Below are 20,956 nucleotides of genomic sequence, written 5' to 3'. Positions count from 1 at the left end.
CCACTACATGCGGGCACAGTGGCAAGCCACGGTCTCCCAGCCCTAGGGAGAGGCTGGTGCGGTCTCTGAGCTGGGATGGATGTCCAGCTTGCAGTGGGGGTGGGGGTCTCTTCCATGCTTGGCCCAGCTCTTAAACCTTGGCTCTCTCTGGCATCCTGTATCCCACACACCACAAACACTCATGCCCGTGGTGGGGACTGTCCCCGGCTGTACCTAGGAAGGAGGTATACAGACCTTCTCTGTTTTCCCCAAATCTCTCAGGATTCTGGGACTCCGGCCCACGAGTGGGGCCGGGGAATGTCCTTTTCTCAAAAACCCAGCAACATGTAAACTCTTTGGACGCTTCCTCCCCGGGCTAGAGGATCTTTATCTGGGTGAGAACGAGGGGCACACCTGGTCATTTCCATCCACTCCTTTCATCCTGGGTATAAAAATTGGGAGCTAAAAAGCCCCAGACGGAAGAGCCGGGCTCTTCTTGTCATACCTGGATCGGTAAGAAGAAACAGGTTATAAAAGGGAAGGAGGTCTTGGTTATTAGTTCAAAAATACCCTTTGGCCACCATGGGCACACTGCCCGTTTTCCCGCTTGACCGGGACTTTCCGCACGCAGATTTTCAACCACTCCAACTCTAGGTCCTTCGGACCTGGATCAACGCCTGGGACGTTGCACCCGCGGTCCCCCACTGGGGCTTCCCCTTGGCCTGGGTGGCAGCTTTGGGTCCAGCCGTGTGCTCTTCATTCGCAGACACAGGCCTCCCTGCGTGCGCAGGGTCCTCTTCCCCTGCCCCGTGAAGGGGACACCCGTTTTGGAGGTTGGGGCTTCCAGAGAGAGGGCTGGGAACAGTCGGCGTAATACAGAAATTTGGAGGCTGGGATGGGGTTTCCAGGAAGGTTTAGGCAGAAAAGAAGGGGCCTGGGACTGCGCGCGGAGGAAGGCCATTATTCGCCAAGGAGGGCGGACCAGCCAGCAGGATTTAGCGCCGCCGCCAGGGCAGCAAGAGCGGAGGAATTAAGGTTGCCCGGGACAACGCGTTCTGGGCGGAGCTGCTGTTGGGGTGGAGCTTATGGGGATGTGGGCGGAGCCTGGGGAGGAGGGAGAGGGCGGGGTTGAGGGGGGGTCTGGGCCAGAAGCCTAGTTGTGATTGGTGGAGACCACGTGCTATGGGCGTGGCCTAGGAACTGGGCGGGGCAGTGTTGCTGTTGGGGCGGAGCTTTAGAGTGGGCGGGGCAAATATGGGGCCGGCCCCGAGAGCTGGAGTCGGAGGCGGAGACGTGGTTGGCGGGGACCAAACGCCCTGGGAGGGGTCGGAGCTGGCGGGGGCGGAGTCGAGCGGGCGGGGGCGGTGCTGGGTCGCGCCGGGCCTGGGGCCGAGGCGGCGCGCGGCTCTGACAGCTGAGTCGGCTAGCGGCCTCCCGCCCCCTCCATGCCCGGCCCCGACCCCGACCCCGGCCAGGCCGGCCCGGGAGCCATGAGCCCCGGGCTGCTGATGCTGCTTGGCAGCGCCGTCCTGGTAGTCTTCGGCCTCTGCTGCACCTTCGTGCACCGCGCTCGCAGCCGCTACGAGCACATCCCCGGGCCGCCGCGGCCCAGGTGAGCGGGGGGAGTGGGGGCGGGGGCCTGGATGGGGCGCTGGATTGGGGGGGTCGAGGAACCGCGTCCAAGCTGGCATCCGGGCTGGGGGTCCAACCTTGCCACTGCGCGCGGCCGCTTGGAAACGGCGGCCAGGAGAGGGGCGCTAACTATTCTTAGTAACAAATTACTCACAGCCGCAGCAGCTGCTCGGCGCCCACCGCGCTCTGCTGGGCCCCGACAACGTGATGGTAGCGACAACCCTGTTAGGTAGGCGCTATTGTTACCCCATCGTTCAGACGAGGAGACTGAGGCGCACAGAGGCAAAGTCACCTGCCCAAGGTCACACAGTTGGTAAGCCTAGATTTAAACCCGAGTCAGCCTGGCTCTTAAAGTGGGCGCTCTTAACTTTGGGACTTGGATGAGGTCACTCAAGCTGGATTGGGGTACACTGTGCTTTGGTCACATTACCCCCCCCCCTTTTTTCTCCCCTGTTTCTGTCCTGGTATCTCCTTTTTGTCTTCTCCTTAGCACTTCTATTCCATCCTCGGCTCTCACCCCCATTCACGTTCCCTCCCCCCTCCCCACCGGAAGCTTACCTTTCTGAAGCTTAAATCAAACGTGTTGTTTCTTTGCTTCAGAAGCTTCCCATCACTTCAGAACTAAATCTAAATCAAGTCCATTCTGTAGCCAGCAAGGCCCCTGATGAGCTCTCAGAACCTGCTCTCCACTGTTCTCTCCCCTTGCTTGCTCACTGCTGTCCTCAGTCTTTCTGCACCCACCCACCCCAGCTGCATCCCTCCTCCAGGCTCCTCCTGTTCCCCAAGCCCACCTCCTAGCTCCAAACTCCTCAATGGGGCCCTCACCCCCGAACTTACCTCCTTTTCACCTGTTGACTGTTCACCTGTTGACTGTCTCCCCCTTTAGAATGTGAGCACAGGGAGGGCAGAGATCCTGTGTGTTCACGTGTGTATCCCCAGCGCCTGGCACTTTGCGATGCTCAATAAATATTTGTTGACTGAATGAATAAACCATGGTATTAGAACACCCTTTGTAAAACCTCAGGATACCAACATTCTAGAAGGCATCCATCTCCAGTGCATGCCAGATGCCCTGCCTGAGTCACTGTTTGGTGGATTCAGGACAGATCTCTGTGACTGGGGACACAGGGAGGCATGTTCTCCCTGCTGCCTCTTTGTCCTCCCAGGTGCCCTCTCCCAGCCTTTTCCCTTACTTCACAGCTGTGTTTCCCCCTCCTTCTAGATGATTCTTCCCCAATCTTCTAGGCTTGGCTTAAATGCCAACTGTTCAGGGAGGCCCTACCTGCTCCCACACCCGAATACATTAGGATCATTTTATAAAGTCACCCAAATGGTGCAACCTCTTGTTAAGTGTCTGTCTCTCCCATGGGCCTGTGTCTGTCTTGTTCACTGCTGTGTCCCTGACACCGAGCTCAGCAGTACCTGGTCCATGCACAGTAGACCCTGGATAAACTCTGATTCAGGATGGATGGTAAAAGTCTCTTGCCATTTTGGTTAGGTACACTGTCACCCTTTCAGGTTTTCCAATCAGCCATCAACAGCTTGGAATTGTGAATTTTGCGCTCATTCAGATAGGCCTCCTCCTGACTTGACCTTCTTGTAAACCCAAGTGCTTCAAACACTGCAGGCCTGGGCCAGTCTCTGTGTCTTGAGAAGACAGAACTTAAATCAAGCCCCTTTCTGCTACTCTACCCCATCAATTATTTGAAATTGTGTTTAAAAAAATAAAATTAGGTATGTTGTAACATGTCCCCCTTTAAAGTGTACAATTCAGTGCTTCTTAGTATAGTGACAGAGTTATGCAACCACCACCGCTAGCTCCAGAACATTTTAATCATCACAGAAAGAAACCCCATACCCGTTAGCTGTCACTCCTCATCCCCCCGAACTCCCTGACAACCACTAATTTGCCTCTGTCTCCATAGATTTGCCTGTTTTGGACATTTCATATAAATGGACCCATACAATATGTGACCTTTGTGTCTGGTTTCTTTAGCTTAGCAGAATGTTTTCCAGGGTCATCCATGTAGTAGCATGTGTCTGTGTTTCTTTCCCTTGTATGCCTGGATTCTCCCTGAGATCTTATACTGCAGAATTGACATGTGACCTACAGGGATGCGGGTGGGTGGGTGGAGGAGTGGGAGGAGGCTGGATATAATGTGGGTTGGGGTCTCTATTCTAGTGAGGTCAACTGAACAGTGCATGTGCAAAAGATTTTGGATTAAAAATTGGTTGCTGGTCAAATACAAAACTGCACTAAAGTAAGGTTCTGGAACCTCTTTTTAGCACAAATCAGATGCTTTGGCATTCAAAGTTTGGGTCCCTAAGCCATGACTGGCAACATCACGGTTGACAAGAAATCTGTGTGTGTATTGAGTTTCCAGTAGTGGCATTCACCCCTTGTGCTTTGGGGCTCTGCCAGCTTGCAGGCAGGGAACCCTCTTCCCTGCAAGATGCAGCTGCTGTGTTATCCCAGCCCCAGTCCTCATCCTCTTTATTCTGCAGGAGTCACCAGGATGCCCCCTCCTCCACGACACCCTCCCTGATTGCCCCAATTCTGTGTGCTCATTACAAATTACATCCTACTGCAACAATCCATGTAACATCTGAAAACACAGACCTCATGTTCAGATCCCACACAGACACTGTAACTTCTATATTGTCACTACTCTGAACTTCCTTATCAGCCCCACACCCTCCCAACCCCCACCCCCCGGGAGTGTGGGATGAATGTAAACTTGACAATGAAAAGTCTCTCTCTCTCTCAGTTTTTATTTTGTAATAATTTTTTTTTTCAAAACTCCTGGGCAACATTTGTTCTCTCTGCCCTCTCCTACTTGCCAAGGTGCCAGGCATGGGGGCAGTCTAACAGTTGCTGGAGGTTTCCCAGCAATGGTGGAGACCCATGGCTGGCTCTGTTGGGGGGGTGCATCTAGTAGACTTGGGGTGCCCAGCTGAGCACTCACCCCCACCCCCATCCCTCTGGCAGGAAGCAAATACATGGCCCCTCACCCTCACTTCCAGTGGGTGGCCCACCCCTGAACCATTTTGTGGGCTCCCTGCACCCCTCTGGGTGGCCTCACAGTGGGCCCTCCAGATAACTTCTGCTCCAGTAAGTGTCCCACACTTTCTCTGCCCACTGGAAAACTCAGATTCCCACGGTGCCCATCGTGGGATTATCAGAAACTAGGCTTGCTGGGCACCAGGCAGGGGAGGGGCATTTTTGCCCGCCCCTCGCTCCCTGGGCTGCTCTGCCATATCCCATCTGCTACCAGAGCCACACCAGGTGGGCTTCTGTCTCCCCCTCCCGGTGCCAGGAGTCTCCCTCCACTCTTTCCCTCATCCTCGCCTGCTTATTTCTAAGGCCTGGTCTCAGCGCTCCGTCTTCGCCTCCCTGGCGCCCCCTGTAGGAACAAGGAGGAACGGGCCTTAGACTCCTTTCTTGCCTGGCAGTGGGGACCCCACGCCACTCCATGCCTTTTACCTTCTTGAGGTGTCTCTCATCTTCCTGCCCAGGTGGCTTTGGACTCTGCTGCTTAGGATGGAGACTCTCAGACAGGCCTGGGGATGTGAGGAGGGTCTAGATTCTGTTCTCGCTCAGGGGATTCAAAGCTGAAAGCATTCTCCCCAAACATGCAACTTTGGGGAGTGTCCAGGGATGCTGGATTATTCTGGAAGTAAAGCCAGTCATGTGAGATGTCCACAGTCCATCTTGCTGCAGGCGGCGTGGTGTAAGTTCAAAGCCACTCCCCTCGAGTGGGTTTGGCGGCCCGCTGAACTCCCTTCCATTCAGCCACTGGCACCGAATCCTACAGTCCCTCATCTCTCTCCTCCAGCCAGCACACGCTTAGCCTTTATTCTGGCCTGAGCAGCCTGAGCGAACTTCCTTCCCGGGTTCTGCCGTCACAGCGGCCCCCTGCCCTGCACCCCCTCCACTGGGACCTCGGTGCTCCTGGCCGAGGACGCCCTCCACCTCCGCCACTCAGCACCCCCATCTCTTCTGTCATCACTCTTCCATCTCTTCTGCGTAGTTCCTATTTTTACATAATAGGCTGTAAAACAAACCTCTTCCCCCTCATTCCCTCCAGCTGCCACCCCCCCATCCTGGCTTTGCACCCCCATGGCAACACCCCCTCCAAAGCCTGCCTGGTTTTGGCCCCCATTCACCCCTCCCCTTCTCGTTTGAATCCCCCACGCCCTGGGCTCTGACCCCCACCTCTCCACCCCGTGGGTTTTGGTCAAGGCCCCAGTGACCTCCGTGGAGCTAGGCAGCTCGGTCAGTGCTTGGTCCCCATCTTGCCTGGCCCCTCAGCAGCCCAGGGCAGGGCCAGTCCCTTCCTACCTCTTGGAGCTTGTCTTCACAGGTTTCCCCTCTCTGTCGCTGGCCTCCCCACCTGGCAACTCCTGCCCCATCTCCCTGGCTCGTTGTCCCCTTCCTATCTGTCCCTCCAACAGCGGCTCACTCTTGGGACTTCTTCTCTGTCTGCACCCACCGCTTGTGGTCTACCCGTCTGTAAACCGCACTTCTTTGCTGAGGATTCACACTGACAGCTCTAGCCAGTCTCAGGGGACTGCCTGCATCCCTTCCACGTGAAATGTGCAGCGCACACCTAGCAGCTCCAAGGCTGGCTCCCAGTTTCATCCGCTTGTCTCAGGCTGGTTCCCAGATGCCCATCCTGAGACGAGAGTTGACGTGTAAGCAGTCTGGGGAAGGTGATTCTGGTGGGGTTGGAGAGAGAAGGTCAGAAGCCTGATAGAGCAAGTTACCTCTGGGGGCAACTGAGATGCAACCCCCCGGGGGAACTCTGGGACCCGTCCCTGCCCGGAGGTGGAGGGAGAGGGGGTCACTGATGGAGGGCTGGGCTAGGGGCTGCTGGGCTGGGATTTCCAGCCTGCCCCTCCCACAGGCGGAGCCAAGAGAGCACAGAGCAGGGTCTCTGGCTGGCTCGGAAGCCCCCACCTGCAAGGACAAGGGCAGGGGACGGGCATGGAGAGTTTGCTGCTGCCAGCATGCCCCCCCGGTCCTCCTCACCTTGATGAACAGCAGCTCCAGCCAGCCTCCCAGTGGCCCAGGCCAAAAGCCCCAGGGTCATCCCTGACCCCTCTCTCACACCCCACGTCCAGTCCATCAGCAGGTCCCCTTGGCTCCACCCACCTTCATGCATTCAGAGTCTGACATTTCATCTCCACTTACAGCCCCTCACTGGTGCCCCTGCTTCCACCTCTGCCTGCCCGGTTTACTCTCCGCCTTGTAGCAGTGAGGACAGTTCGTTTAAAACCCAAGCCAGATCCCATTTCTGTTCTACTCAAAACCCTCCCTTGACCCCCACCTCAACAAGGTCAAAGCAAAAGTTTGGATAACAGTCTACAGGGCCGCACATGATCTCAACCCCATCCTTGGCGATCCCATCCTGTACCACTTTCCCTCAAGCATTCTGCTCCAGCCACACCACCTCCTCGCTGTTCCTTGAACTCACCAAGCATGCTCCTACCTCAGGGCCTTTGCACCTGCTATTCCCTTTGCCTGACACGCTCCTCCCCCAGATACCTGTGTGACTGAGTTCCTCACTCCTTGCAGCTCACATGTCACCTTCTTAAAGTGATGTTGCCTGTTTAAAATAACCCTCCTACGTCCATCCCCAGCTCTCTTTATTTCCCCCAACTCTGATTTTTCTCCCATCTGACTTCCTGTTTACTTACTTATTTGTTTATTCATTCTGTCTCCCCCACCAGGAGAATGTGAGTTCCTTGCCCCAGAAAACCCCAATTGCAATTTTTTCATCACCCATTCTGGAAGCTATAGTAAGTGAACTTGATGGGAATAAAGTTAAACAGGAGACAGGAAGTCACTGGTACCTTGAAATGTGCCTAAAGTGACACCAAACAGGCTTGTTTACAATCTGGTTATCACACTGCTGAGTTAGTGTGACCAAAATATGCCCCGGTGAGAAGGGCTGCAGGGCACTCGGGTACCAGCCATGCACCTGGGGCCAGGTGACTTCTTTTTCCCAGGTTCAGCTGCCCTGCCTATGAACTGGGTTAGTAACAGACCTACTTCCAGAAGGTGTGAGGAGTTCAGATGGAGTCAGGCTTAGCATGGTGCCCGGAATTTAGTAAATGCTCAGTGAATGTCTCAGGTTATTCCCCACTGTGGTTCAGTTGCTCAGTCGTGTCCGACTCTTTGTGACCCCATGGACTACAGCACGCCAGGCTTCTCTGTCCTTCACTGTCTCCCAGGTTTGCTCAGATTCATGTCCATTGAGTCAGTGATGCTATCCAACCATCTCATCCCCTGCCGCCCTCTTTTCCTTTTACCTTCAGTCTTTCCCAGCATCAGGGTCTTATCCAATGAGTTGGCTCTTTGCATCAGGTGGCCAAAGTATTATTCCTCATGCCAGCCCCCAACTTCTGCACCAGGGAGATTGTTTTATTCTTCTCCGTCTTTCTAAGAAAACTTCTGGAGCCAGTCAGACTGGGATTTGCGTCCTGCCTGGTAACCCTGAGTCAGGGCTGTACCTCTCCGTGCCTCAGTCCTCCCATCTGTGAAGTGGGCCTGATAACACCGACTCCACAAGGTCCTACGGGGAAGGGAGCAGTCTTTGATGGTGACTTCCAGAGACCTTAATGTTTCCCATTTCTTCTAGTTTCCTTCTAGGACACCTCCCCTACTTTTGGAAAAAGGATGAGGTTTGTGGCCGTGTGCTCCAAGATGTGTTTTTGGATTGGTGGGTCCTAACTTGGTATTTGTTGCTCCTACCCCAGCCCCCACCCCTCATGGGCCAGCTTCCCCCCACCCCCAGTCCAGCACACACTCCCCACCCCGGCCCAGGCCATTCTCACCCCCAGCAGTTCCTCTTCTAGGTAGAGAGTCATACAAGGCTGGTTCAGAAGGCAAGCTCCGGGAAGTTCCTGTGGTCCAGTGGTTAAGAGTCTGTGTTTCCAATGAAGGGGGCAGGGGTTCGATCCCTAGTTGGGGAACTAAAATCCCATATGCTATGTGGTATGGCCAAAAAAGTGAAGAAGAAGACAAAGAAGAAGGCAAGTTCTCCCTTTAGCCAATGGCATGGCTTTAGACCAGCCATCAGAAGCTCTCTGAGCCTCAGTTTCTTCATCTGTAAATTGGGTGGGTGGATGACTACGTAACAGTCATTAGTGTTTGGGGTGGGATTTTACATTTCTCAAAGCCATGATATTGCTTGATTCACAGCACAACCTTTTGGGGCAAAGGAGGAGAGTAGGGACCCTGTTTTCAAGGATGTGGAAACTGAGGCCAGAGGGGGATGTAATTCAGCAGAGTTGGCACCAAGGCAGAACCTAGGCTCCAGACCCCTGCTGAGTGCCCCCCACCCCTGGGATGGGATGCCCTGTTTCTCCAGCTGAACCTGGGTTGATCTGATGATACTGACATCTCTGGTAGTTGACAGCCTCCTTCGCATCACTTTGGTTTCCAGGGCTAAGAAGTATGGGCCCGTCGTGCGGGTCAATGTCTTCCACAAAACCTCGGTCATCGTCACAAGCCCCGAGTCAGTCAAGGTAGGAAGAAGCGTGGTTTCGGAGGAGAGCCCGCCCTTTCCCTGGTTGGATGCACGAAACGCTACCCCAGGGACTGTGGGAGAAACATTCCAGAGTCACACGAATTTGGGCTGATTTCCCAAGGATCCCAAAGGGAAGAGCATCTTCCTCTCTAACCACCCACCGTTTGTTGGTAGCCGTGGGCGGGGGGCTCTTAAAGCAGAGCTGTTTCATGTGGACAGTGAGTTATTGTTAGACTCTTCTGGGTTGGGAACTGGTACACATACGTTTAGTTAGTCCACCTCTCTTAGCAGTTCCTTCCTCTGCAAGGTGGGGCTATAACCCCTCTCTTTTATGGCTCTGATGAGAAAGAAATGTTGATCCATTTATTTAACAAATAAAGGGACAAATAAAGGGTCAAAATTTGCTTCAGCATGCACTTCTGTGTACTTTACAATTATGAACCCACTTAATCGGTAGGGACTTTTTCTGTTCCTCATCTTGGAAGTGAGGAAACAAAAACAGGCGCATTAGTTGGCCTATAGTATGTGCAGGATCACGTCTGCCATGCTGGCACAAAGAATGGCCATCAGATAGTCTACTTTGAAGTTGGCAGAGCTGGGCTTTTCCACCAACTGGCTATGGAACCTCGGACAATTTACCTTATCATTCTGGGCCATCGTTTCCTTGTCTGTCACATAGGGATGCTGCCAATCTTGCAGATGGTTATAAGAATGGAGCTGAAATAATGTATGTGAGCCGTCCAGCCCATGCTTCGTGCACAGCAAGCGCTCAGTAAATGATGGTGCTGTTATTCTCCTAGTGGGTTCCAAGCTGACTTGTGGGTGTGGTACTCTGCTTGGAGAGTGACTGTGGTGATGAAGAGGGATAAAACACAACTCTGTGTCTCGATCATGAGACAAGTTGAATGACCATGATGTCTCTAACAGAATGTTAAAAGTCATTTTATTTATTTATTTATTTTTTAAAAACTCATTGCAAATTCAGACACAGTTTAAGACTTTTTAAAGCATGCTACCAAAAACCATACACAAGACCTTCATGATGTTCAATGAGTAAAGAAGATGAAAGATATATATTAACATGATGAATTACATTGACTAGCATTCAAGTGTTAAACTAACCTTGCATTCCTGGGCCTGATAACAATTTGTTCCTGGTTACATGGATACAATTTACACATCTTTTGTTAAAAACTTTTGTTTCTATATTTATTCTCTTCTTGATCCCTGACTTTGGAATCAGGTTAATAGGCCTCATAAGATGAGCTGGGAAATGTTTGCTCTCCTCTGTTTTTTGAAAGAGTCTGTATAGGAGTAGTGTTATTTCTTCCTTGAACATTTGATAGAACTTACCGGTGAAGCCATCTAGGCTTGTCATTTTGTTTAAGGGAAGTGTTTCTGTTTTCTTTAAATTATACAATTAATTTTTAAGATGATATATGGTCATTCGGATTTTTTTATATTTTCTTAAGTTTTGTGTCATTCAAGGAACTTGCCTATTTCTTCTAAATTGTTGAAATTACTAGCATAAAGTTGTCTGCCATATTTCTTTATTATCTTTATCATGTATACTAGTTCTGTGGTGTTGTTCTCTTTTGTTCCCGAGAATAACAATTTCAGTTTTATCTTCTTGAACAGATTAGCAAGAGGTTTTTTTCCCAACCATGTTAGTTTTATTCCTTGAAAGACTGCTGGACTTCATCAAATTGCCTGAATTCAAATCCTCTGTCCACCATTTACCATGTCTGTGACCTTGGGCCAGTTTTTCATCTAGATGTAAGAAGAGTATAGAAATGCCACCCACATCTTTGGGTTGATTGGGCATTAAATGAATAGCGGGATGCTGTCGTGCTCTGGCACTTATAGAACACCTGCTATGTGCCAGGTGCCATTCTCCATGCTTTTCATGTAGAACTAATTTACTCTCACAGCAATCCTACCAGGCAGGCACTCTCCTGATTCCCATCTTGTAAAATAAGAAAACGGGCAGAGGAGGTGAGTAACTAACCCAGGGTCATAGAGTTAGCAAGTGGTAGAAGAAAGATATTTGAGCCCAGATTCAAATTTAAGCCAGCAGAGTCCACAGCCTGAGCTGTCAAACCCTGGGCAGTGCTGCCTCCAAAGCTGTTTGCTAGTGTTACTGTTGCTACCATCCTGCTCTTGGTGAGGAAGTGGACCCTTCTTCCAGGAAGCCTTCCTTGACTTCCATGTTTGGGTTGGCACTAACAACACCGAATCTTTGCTGATTGCCTCTCCTGTGTCCTAGAAACCCTCCTACCAGGTTTTCCCCCTTCCCTATTCTGGTTTCAGAGCAGCCCATGCCTTTTCTTGTTTTAGCCACTGTGCAAGGTGGTGTGGTGTGGGCTCCTGGGTGTGGGCTCCTGAGCGTGGGCATTGGAGTGAGGAAGCCCCCTCCCCGACATCATTCCCCAGCTGTGTGACCACAGGAAAAAAATCCCTTCACCCCTCTGTGCCCCACTTTTCTCATCCCGGAAAGACAGGACTTCCAGAGGAAGTAGGTGAGATCACACATGAGGGTGTTCCCACTGTAGCTGGCACTCAGCTCAGGGTGACTTTTCGGAGGTGTGTTTCACAAGAGCCCAGAAAACTGCTGAGTCCTCTGCAGCCTCTCATGGGGGCACAAACTCATGTTGCTTTTTTGGGGATATTTAGAAGTTCCTGATGTCAACCAAGTACAACAAGGACTCCAAGATGTACCACGCGATCCAGACTGTGTTTGGCGAGAGGTAGGATTCAAGGAGGGGCCCAGGGGCAGCCTGGGAGAGCCTCTGGCTGCGAGTGGAGAGTCCACGGGGTCCAGAACGTTGGATGTACCATTCAGTCCCAATACCCTGGCTACTGGGCACACAACAGGGGCCATCCGCTCTTGACATCAGCACCTTCCCTGTCCTCCTTCCCCTCTAGGTGGTGGGTGGAAATACGGGGGGTCATGAGGTTGGAACGCATGGTCACCCCGTTTCTTACGTATTTGTCATGGTAAAATTCACATCACATAAAATCTACCTTCTTAACCACACTGGGTCTGGTACATTCTCCTCGTGTGTGATCGTCACCACTGTCTGGTTCCAGGACATTCTCATCATCAGCAATGAAAGGTGAGATGACCCCGTCAGGTAGTCAGTTCTCATTTCTTCACCTCGTTTCTCACATCAAGCGTCTGTCTCTCTTGCAGGCTGTTTGGCCAAGGCTTGGTGTCCGAATGTGACTATGAGCGCTGGCACAAACAGCGGAGGGTCATGGACCTGGCCTTCAGCCGGAGGTGAGTGTAGCCGCAGATGGGCCCCCGTGGGGTCATGGCTGGTTGCTCAGAGGTGGTGCTGGGCTCCCAGCCCGGCGGGCTTAGCGAAGGTGCGTCTTCATTTGAAGGGGCCTCACTTGGGCTGAAGGGAGAGAAGAAGGACACGGCATTACTGATCAGAGAGAAAGACAGGCAGGCCTGGGGGCGGGGGGCGGGCGGGAGTACAGAGGCTCCCACGTGCTTTGTGAACATCAGGAGCTGAATGACCTCAGTGCTGGGAGGTGTGGGGGTCCTTGCCCACCAGCCACTCCCCTGGTTCAGATCTCATCTCTCCTCATCTGGACTTCTTCATTTATTGTCGTTTTCATTTGTGGGTAACTTTTTTTACTTTTATTTTCTGTTTTTAAAATTTTGTATTGGAATATGATTGATTGACATTGTATTAGTTTCAGGGGTAGAGCAAAGTGGATCGATTGTACATATACACGTATTCACTCTTTTTAAGATTCTTTTCCTATATAGGCTGTTACAGAGTATTGCTGCCCTGCCCTGCTAAGTCGCTTCAGTCGTGTCCGACTCTGTGCGACCCCATAGATGGCAGCCCACCAGGCTCCGCCGTCCCTGGGATTCTCCAGGCAGGAACACTGGAGTGGGTTGCCATTTCCTTCTCCAGTGCATGAAAGGGAAAAGTGAAAGTGAAGTCGCTCAGTCGTGTCCGACTCTTAGCGACCGCATGGACTGTAGCCTACCAGGCTCCTCCGTCCGTGGGATTCTCCAGGCAAGAGTACTGGAGTGGGGTGCCATTGCCTTCTCCAACAGAGTATTGAGTAATCCACAATCCATATTCAAATTTTGTCATTTGTGTAATGACAGCTATTTTTTCCTCATCTAGGATCTAGTCCAGGTTCACGTGTTATATTTAGTTACCATATCTCTTTAGCCTCCTTTGTTCTAGAACAGTTCTTAGTCTTTCTTTGAATTTCTTGACCTTAAGATTATTGGCCGATTTTGCAGAATTTCCTTCAACTGTGTCTGTCTGCTGTTTCTTGCTCAGTAACCCTCGGGTTGTGCCTTTTTGGCAGGAATGGCCCAGGAGTAACGTTGTGTCCTCCTGAGGGTGTCGTATGGGGAAGCTTGTACTGATTCGTCCCTTTGCTGGAGATGTTAACTGCTTGCTTGCTTCAGAGGGCGTCCTCCAGGCTTCTCCACTATGAAGTTACTGTTTAGTATAAATCTGAGCGACGACCACATAAACCTTTTCACTTAGAGTTTTATTCCAGCCTCCTCCCTGGCCTCCCTGCCTCCTGTCTCCCTGCTCCGATGTGTCCACCTCACCACCCTCAGGAGATCCTACTGACTCAGATCTAACCGTATCTCTCCCCTGTCCTGAAGCCTTCAGTGGCTCCCTATGATCTGAAAGATGGAGGTCAGACCTCACTGCCCTCAATCTGCTCCCGAGACCCCCGCCAACCTTTGGACCCTTTCGCCTCCAGCTTTCTGGAACTGCTGGGTTCTCTCTGGCATCTCTGCCTATGTTGCTGCCACCCCCCTGCCCTCTGTGTCACCCCAGGGAATTCCTGTGCCTCCGTTGATACCCAGCTAAGATGTCACTGCCTTGGGGACGTGTTGCCTGACCTCCTAAGACTGAGGTCATGTCTCCGTCATGGCTCCTATCACATCCGCTGCAATGCTTCTCTTTCAGTCTGCCTCCCCCACTAGATGTCAGGCCCTTAAAGGCAGAAGACGCACGCTGTCCCTGGACCCCTGGACCCAGCCTGGCACCCGGCCCTTCACAGACCCTCCAGGAACGTCCCTAAAGTGAATGAATGCGTGGAATGGTGTTGGTTTTACTGGAAAGTTTCCAGGAATGATAAATGCCTACTAGGAGGAGGCATTTATTGAATAGATACTTGTGCTAAACACCAGGGTTATGAAGGCCAGTCAACGTGACATAGTCCTGCCCGCAGGAAGCTTTGAGGTCATCGGAGGACATGGATTCTAATCACGTGGCCGCTCACAGAGCTCATGACATCATTGTCTTGGTGGACTCTCTGTAGCACACTGAACCTCACGCTTGAACTGCACTTTACATTTTACTAAATGCTTTCACAGATATTTTTATTTAAAATTTTTAAAATTGTGGCAAGACACACATAACATCACATGTACCATCTTGTCCATTTTCAGGTGTACAGCTCAGTGGTATTAAGTATATTCATGTGGTAGCGCAACCATCACCACTATTTTAATTTTTTATTTTCACAATAAGGTAGTTGTCTAAGTTACATTTTATTGGAATTACAAAATTCACAAAGTTGTTTGAAAGAAACTTTGGGTGATTCCTGTGTTTATGAAAGTGTCAGTGACCCTTGGTGAATCTGAATTCACTACTGGGAGTAAAAAGCAGGAACCACTGGTGAGTTTCATCTCCCGCCGTTGTACACAGAGAATATCATTATTTACCTTTAATAAAATTATGAGAGTAAACTGCCAGTTTCTGCTTTTCCAGGTATTAATTTTACTGAAAGGCCTTGGTCCCAGTCACTCCATCATAAACAAGGGGTTGGGGCTTTACTGTCCTGCTAACATTCCAGTCTGATATTGTGTATGTGCAGTAGCTGTAAGGGATTCAGTACTGGTGTGATAACTGTCCCATGGGACCCAAATAGTCAATTAGAATGTGACATTTTTAAAGAAAAAGACAACTACAAGGAATCTTGCAAATTAATATATACTTGCAAGCCACTTGTAAGTGTTGTGTGAAACAAATCAAGAGTACTTTGGGGGGCACCTATTGAGGGCTTCCCTGGTGGCTCAGTCAGTAAAGAATCCACCTGCAGTGCAGGAGACTGTCTGCAATGCAGGAGACCTGGATTCGATCCCTGGGTTGAGAAGATTCCCTGGAAAAGGGAATGGCCACCTACTCCAGTATTCTTGCCTGGGAAATCCTATGGACAGAGGAGCCCAGTGGGCTACAGCCCATGGGGTCACAAAGAGCTGGACACAGCTTAGTGACTAAACTACCACCACCACCACCCAGGCTTAGGAGACATTTTCCTGAGGATGTGGCATTTGGGTGTCCATCTGGAGAGAAGGCAGATGTTAAGGTGCTAATGGAGTGTAGGGGTTGAGTCTGGGAGGGGAGAGAGCTCAGGCAGAGGGGACAGCATGTGCAAAGGCCCTGAGACAGGAAGGACCATTGTGCTTTGGAGGAGATGAAAGGCCATTGTAACAGGAAAGCAATGTGGCAGGTGGGAATGAACAAGAGCAGACAGCCTTCTGGGCCCAGGTGAGGGTTTTCCCCTCCCTCCTGAGAGCAACAGGATGCTTCAGAGGATTTTAGGTGGGCAAGGATGAGATCAGAGTGGTGCTTTCAGTAAAGTCCTGGACCACAGAGAATAAGATATGCAGCTGACATGGGATGGGGGCAGTAGTGACCATAAGGATGCCAGGACCTGTACTAGAGTTGGAAACCAAAGTAGAGCTGGCTGATTGGAAATGAAGAACTAATAGTCTTTCCAAACTAAAAAAGTCACTCTTTTTTTTTCTCTCTCTTCCACAATTTTCTCTTTTTACTGGTTTTAAAAACCTCTTATTCGAAAATAATTTCAAATTTCTAGATAAGTTTCAAGAATAAGAATAGGAGAGAAAACATTCTTATGCCTTTTACCCAGATTGCTAACATTAAAAATTACTTTTAATTTCAAAAACAGCACTTTCTCTTTGTAAAAATCAGAAATATGTAACGTACAAAGGAGCAATCCTCCCTCTTGCCAACCCCTCAGGGATACCACTTTTGTGAGTTTGGGATACATCTTTCCATACCTCTTTCTAAACTGTTTGCCAGGCAGACAAGTCAGGTAGCTATCCTGGGGCAGGGACACTGTGGGGTGAGAGTTCTGGGTCAGAAGACTCATTTCTGTCGGGCACTGTGGTTGCTCAAGGAAGAGAGTGAAATGGGATGATGAAGGGCTACGGACGGTGGCCTGGGTAGGGCAGATAAGGAGAGTGGGTGGTGTGAGCAGAGCGGTCAGAGGGGAAACCTCCCGGATTCTTGGAGGCCCCAGAGGCCTTTCTCCCCTTCCTCCCCACTGTCTTCTGGAGTTTCTACACATCTCCTTGGAGTCAGAGTTGAAGGGCCCAGTGGCAGAAAGGGTACATGTGGAATCATTAAAAGAAGCATAAAGCCATCCTAAGTGGAGGGGGATTGTGAACCCCAAGGCTTAGTTTGATTATTGCAACCCCAACCTGTGAGCTGGGCCTTGTGGGGAGACCGGAAAGGCTGGGGGGAGGCCCCCATCACCACTCTGCACACTGTCTCCCTCCAGAGAGGGGACAAAGGATATCTGCAGGTCTGGGCTGGTCCCAGTGACTGCTGATGCCTGTGCTGTTTCTCCAGCTCCCTGGTTGGCTTGATGGGAACGTTCAATGAGAAAGCGGAACAGCTGGTGGAGATCCTGGAAGCCCAAGCGGATGGTCAGACCCCTGTGTCCATGCAGGACATGCTGACCTGTGCCACCATGGACATCCTGGCCAAGGTGACGGGAGGATGGCGGGGTGGGGGTGAGGCGGGCCGCACGAGCAATGGGCTCTTCTTCCCTCCCGTTTCCCTTCCTTGCTTCCCTCCCCTCCCTCCTGCTCCCCCACGTATCAGCCACCCCTTCTCTGGGCTGGGAGGGTCATCTCCTTTATTTCCTTGAACATTCAAAACAACCTGTTGTGAGATTGGAGCTACTAACTCATTCTCTAGAAATGGACCCAAAGAAATACGGGGACTGGCCCTTGGCTGGTCAGTCGCAGGACCAGGACTGGATCTCAAGTCTGCCTGACTCTCAGCCCAAGCCTACCTCCCCCTTGGCAACCCTCCTCCCCCAGGCTCCTTCCTGCCATGGAGTATGGCTTGGCTTTTTACCACCCTGGCCATCCCAGCAAGGGCCCAGATAACTTCAAACCCAGGTAAAAGTTGGAGTGCAGGCATAATGAGTGAGGAGTTGTCACCATTCAAAAATTCACTGGGAGGCTAGGTTTAGAATAAACACCCAAGGAAGGCTGCATTTCAGGGGAAACATGTCTTGTCAAGGAAAGAAGCCTAGGTTCACTGAGTGGCTATTATGTGCCACTTAATCCTACCACATCCCACAGGGTCGGGATTGTCGCAGGTTGTCGTAAGGAGGCGATGACACAGTGCACGCAACGCTTGCCCAGGCTCTGCCCTGGGTCTTCAGTCCTCCCATCCCCCACATGTGACCTCACCCTTCTCTCTCCCCCCAGGCAGCTTTTGGGATGGAGACCAGCATGCTGCTGGGTGCCCAGAAGCCTCTGTCCCGGAAAGTAAAACTGATCCTGGAGGGCATCAGCGCATCCCGGAACACTCTGGCGAAGGTACCAGCCATCATGGCTTGTCTTGTCCTCCTTTGCTGGAGCACCTCCTCTGGTGATTTTTTTTTCTAGAATGGGTTTTGAGTTCTGATATGTCTGAAGTGACTTCTGAATCAGTCAGGATTTGCATGCATCCCCTAAAGTAGAGGCAGAAAATCAAAGTGGTTTAAGAAAATTAGGAGTAAATCTTTCTCTTATGTAAAATGATCCTGAAGCAGGTAACCCAGGATGGCAGTGATGACTCCACAATGTCAGATATTCCTGGGTTTTTCTATCTTTCTGTTCCAATGTGTTTAGTACACCACTTCATTGTTATAAGATGGCTGCTGCAGCTCCAGCTATCACCTCCTTGTTCCAGGCATGAAGGAAGAAGGAGGGGGAAAAGGTGGTACTATTATTGAACCAAATTTGGGTCTGCTTGCCTGCACACAGTAAAGCCCATCTATTGATACTGGGTTGTGGTAAAGGAAAGTGCAGTGTTTACTGCAGGGCACCAAGCAAGGAGTCTAGGCAGCTAGTGCCTAAAAAGCCTGAACTCCACTAAGGCTTTCAGGGAAATGTTTTCAAAGACAGAGAGAGGGAGAGGAGTTGTGAGGGGTGAGATCAGTTTGTGGATATTCTTCTGACTGACTGGTGGTGAGGTAATCAGGAAGCAACATTATCAAACTTCTGGTTCTGTCTGGTCTGGGGTCTACATGCCTATGGGCAGCATACTGTTAACTTCCTCCACCAGAGGAAGTATCTGCAAAACAGCTCAAAAGATATGGCTCCCAATATTATCTATAGCCCTTGAGGAGGAACTAAATGTCCTTGACTTTATTTAATGGCTAAACTATTTTTATTTTGTCTTCCTTGGCTGCTTTCCTTTCTTCCTGCATTTTCTCACTTCTCTGATTAAATTTAACCTTTGGAACTCGGAGAAGACCTTGGAGGCTAAGGTTTTCCTATACACCAGAGGCAGGTGGAGGATGGCAGGGGGCAGGAGGGGTTGGGTTCTGCTCTGGGAAGACCCCATAGGGTCACGCTCAGCTACAGTACTTGAGCTGATTCCCAGACAGATGCCCTCCTGTTCCCTGGGACTTCAGACTCTGTGCTTAGAATCCCGATGCCACTGCATCTGTTGGCAGTTACTTCCACTCCACTTCCCTCTGGCTTCTGTCCCTTCCGCCTTCAGTGCAATCCTAACAGTATCCATCCTTCAGGAATCCTTAAAAAAAAAAAAAAATATATATATATATATATATATATATATAAAATTTATTTTTGGCTATACCACCCACGACACATGGGATCTTGTTAATAGTTTCCTGACCAGAGATTGCGCCCACACCCCCTGCAGTGGAAGAAGCATAGAATCTTAATCACTGGATCACCAGGGAAGTTTCCCCAGGAATCCTTTCCTATTTTCCAGTCCTTCGTGGATTTTTTTTAAAAAATGATTAATTTATTTTTAATTAAAGGACAGTTGCTTTACAGTCTTGTGTAGGTTTCTGCCAACCATCAACATGAATCAGTCATAGGTATACACGTCTCCTCCCTCTTGAATCTCCCACCCCTGGAGGTTGTTTCAGATCCCTGCTTTGAGTTCCCCGAGTCATACAGCAAATTCCTATTTTACATATGAAAATGTATGTTTCCAGATTACTCTCTCCATACATCCCACCCTCTTCTTCCTCCCCCCACCCCCAGCACCACCGCCGCCCCCCTCAACTCCCCATCTGTCCATATGTCTGTGTCTCCAGTGGTCCATGAATATTTTAAGGCATCTTTCCCAACATTTCTAGGGATTCAGGGCAGGAAGGGGAAGCCAGTGCTTGGGCTTAGCCCACCATCTTGATAAAGTCTGGCTACTTGGTCTTTTCTAGAATGTTCCCAGATTCTTCTGACTTCCTAGCCTGCTGTGGATTTCTGAAGTCATTTTGGAACTGGGGGGCCAGGGGAGTTGGGGGGAGCACACTGACATGGAGCGGGAACTCTCCTGCAGTTTATGCCGGGGAAGTGGAAGCAGCTTCGGGAGACCCGGGAGAGTGTCCGCTTCCTGCGCCAGGTCGGCAAGGAGTGGGTCCAGCGGCGGCGCGAGGCCCTGCAGAGGGGGGAGGACGTGCCGGCCGACATCCTCACGCAGATCCTCAAAGGTGCCGGGGCTCAGCCAGGCCCCGGGAGGGGGGTGGGGTGGGGGTGCCCCTCCCCGGCCAGGGTGACCCATCACAGGGGAGAGGGGACCGGGCTCCCGGGGCCCTGAGATGCGCCTTGTCTTTCAGCTGAAGAAGGGGCCCAGGACGACGAGATCCTGCTGGACAACTTCGTCACCTTCTTCATCGCTGGTCTGTAGCTTCAGTGGCCACCAAGGGTTCCGAGCTTTTCAGGAACGCTGGGGACCATGGACTACCTGACTCAGAGGTGGTCTTAGACAGGCTGAGCAGAGTTCTACTCTGGGGTGGGCTGGGGTGAGGGGAGCAGACTCCCTCTCTTGCTGCTTGGAGAGGCCCAGGAGGCTCTCTTGGTGGCCCCCCCCTCACCTGGTTGCTGTCGCTGTCCAGTCGCTAAGTCATGTCCGACTCTTTGTGACCCCGTGGACCGTAGCCCACCAGGCCTCCCTCACCATCTCCTGGAGTCTGCCCAAGTTCGGGTCCACTGAATCGGTGATGCCACCCAACCATCTCATCCTCTGTCTCCCCCTTCTTCTCCTGCCCTCAATCTTCCCCAGCATCAGGGGCTTTCCCAATGAGTCAGCTACTTGCATCAGCCACCTGGTTAACTCCTTAACGCACCTGGTTAAGGAGCTGGCAATTGTGAAGTTTCGTGAAACTGCCTTTGGGGGCTCAGGAGAGCTTGGCTACGTGAATGCAAGGCTCTGCCTTACTCAGAATTGGTGGCGAGGCCTTCGGTAGATTAGCACCAGAAGACACGCTAAGCATGTTGATTCGTTTGCTCATCAAATACTTCTTGAGCATTGTCCTTCACCTGGAAAACTCCTCCTCACCCTTCAGCGATCCCGCAGGTGTCTCTTCCTCAGAGAAGCCCTCAGGGATTGCCCAGACTCATCTGGTCCCAGTTAGAAGCTCTCCATGGTGACCAGACAGGAGATGTACCCTCTCCAGACCTCAGGAGCTGGTGCCCGCAGCTTAGGCAGGTCACGGGCCTTGGCCCTGAAAGCCTTGCTTTGCTTGAG

The 20,956-nt window shown here is 51.2% G+C and overlaps 1 protein-coding gene across 1 annotated transcript in view; it reads left to right on the top strand.

Annotated features, from left to right (window-relative positions):
• The first annotated feature begins 1,241 nt into the window (after positions 1 to 1,241).
• Positions 1,242 to 20,956, top strand: part of CYP46A1 (cytochrome P450 family 46 subfamily A member 1) — a 28,714-nt gene continuing 8,999 nt past the window's right edge. Inside the window, exons 1-9 of the mRNA XM_081549761.1 lie at positions 1,242 to 1,591; positions 8,256 to 8,336; positions 9,063 to 9,144; positions 11,820 to 11,893; positions 12,340 to 12,426; positions 16,805 to 16,943; positions 17,677 to 17,787; positions 19,769 to 19,919; positions 20,046 to 20,108. Of these exons, the coding sequence (XP_081405887.1) occupies positions 1,425 to 1,591; positions 8,256 to 8,336; positions 9,063 to 9,144; positions 11,820 to 11,893; positions 12,340 to 12,426; positions 16,805 to 16,943; positions 17,677 to 17,787; positions 19,769 to 19,919; positions 20,046 to 20,108 (955 nt within the window). The 5' untranslated portion in view covers positions 1,242 to 1,424. The remainder of the gene's footprint in view (positions 1,592 to 8,255; positions 8,337 to 9,062; positions 9,145 to 11,819; positions 11,894 to 12,339; positions 12,427 to 16,804; positions 16,944 to 17,676; positions 17,788 to 19,768; positions 19,920 to 20,045; positions 20,109 to 20,956) is intronic.

Source organism: Giraffa tippelskirchi, chromosome 12 (assembly GCF_054371585.1).
Source record: "Giraffa tippelskirchi isolate mGirTip1 chromosome 12, T2T-mGirTip1v1.2.pri, whole genome shotgun sequence".
NCBI classification, from domain to species: Eukaryota; Metazoa; Chordata; class Mammalia; order Artiodactyla; family Giraffidae; genus Giraffa; species Giraffa tippelskirchi.
The sequence above is the reverse complement of the archived record's forward strand: the minus strand, read 5'-3'. Positions and strand labels throughout refer to the sequence as shown.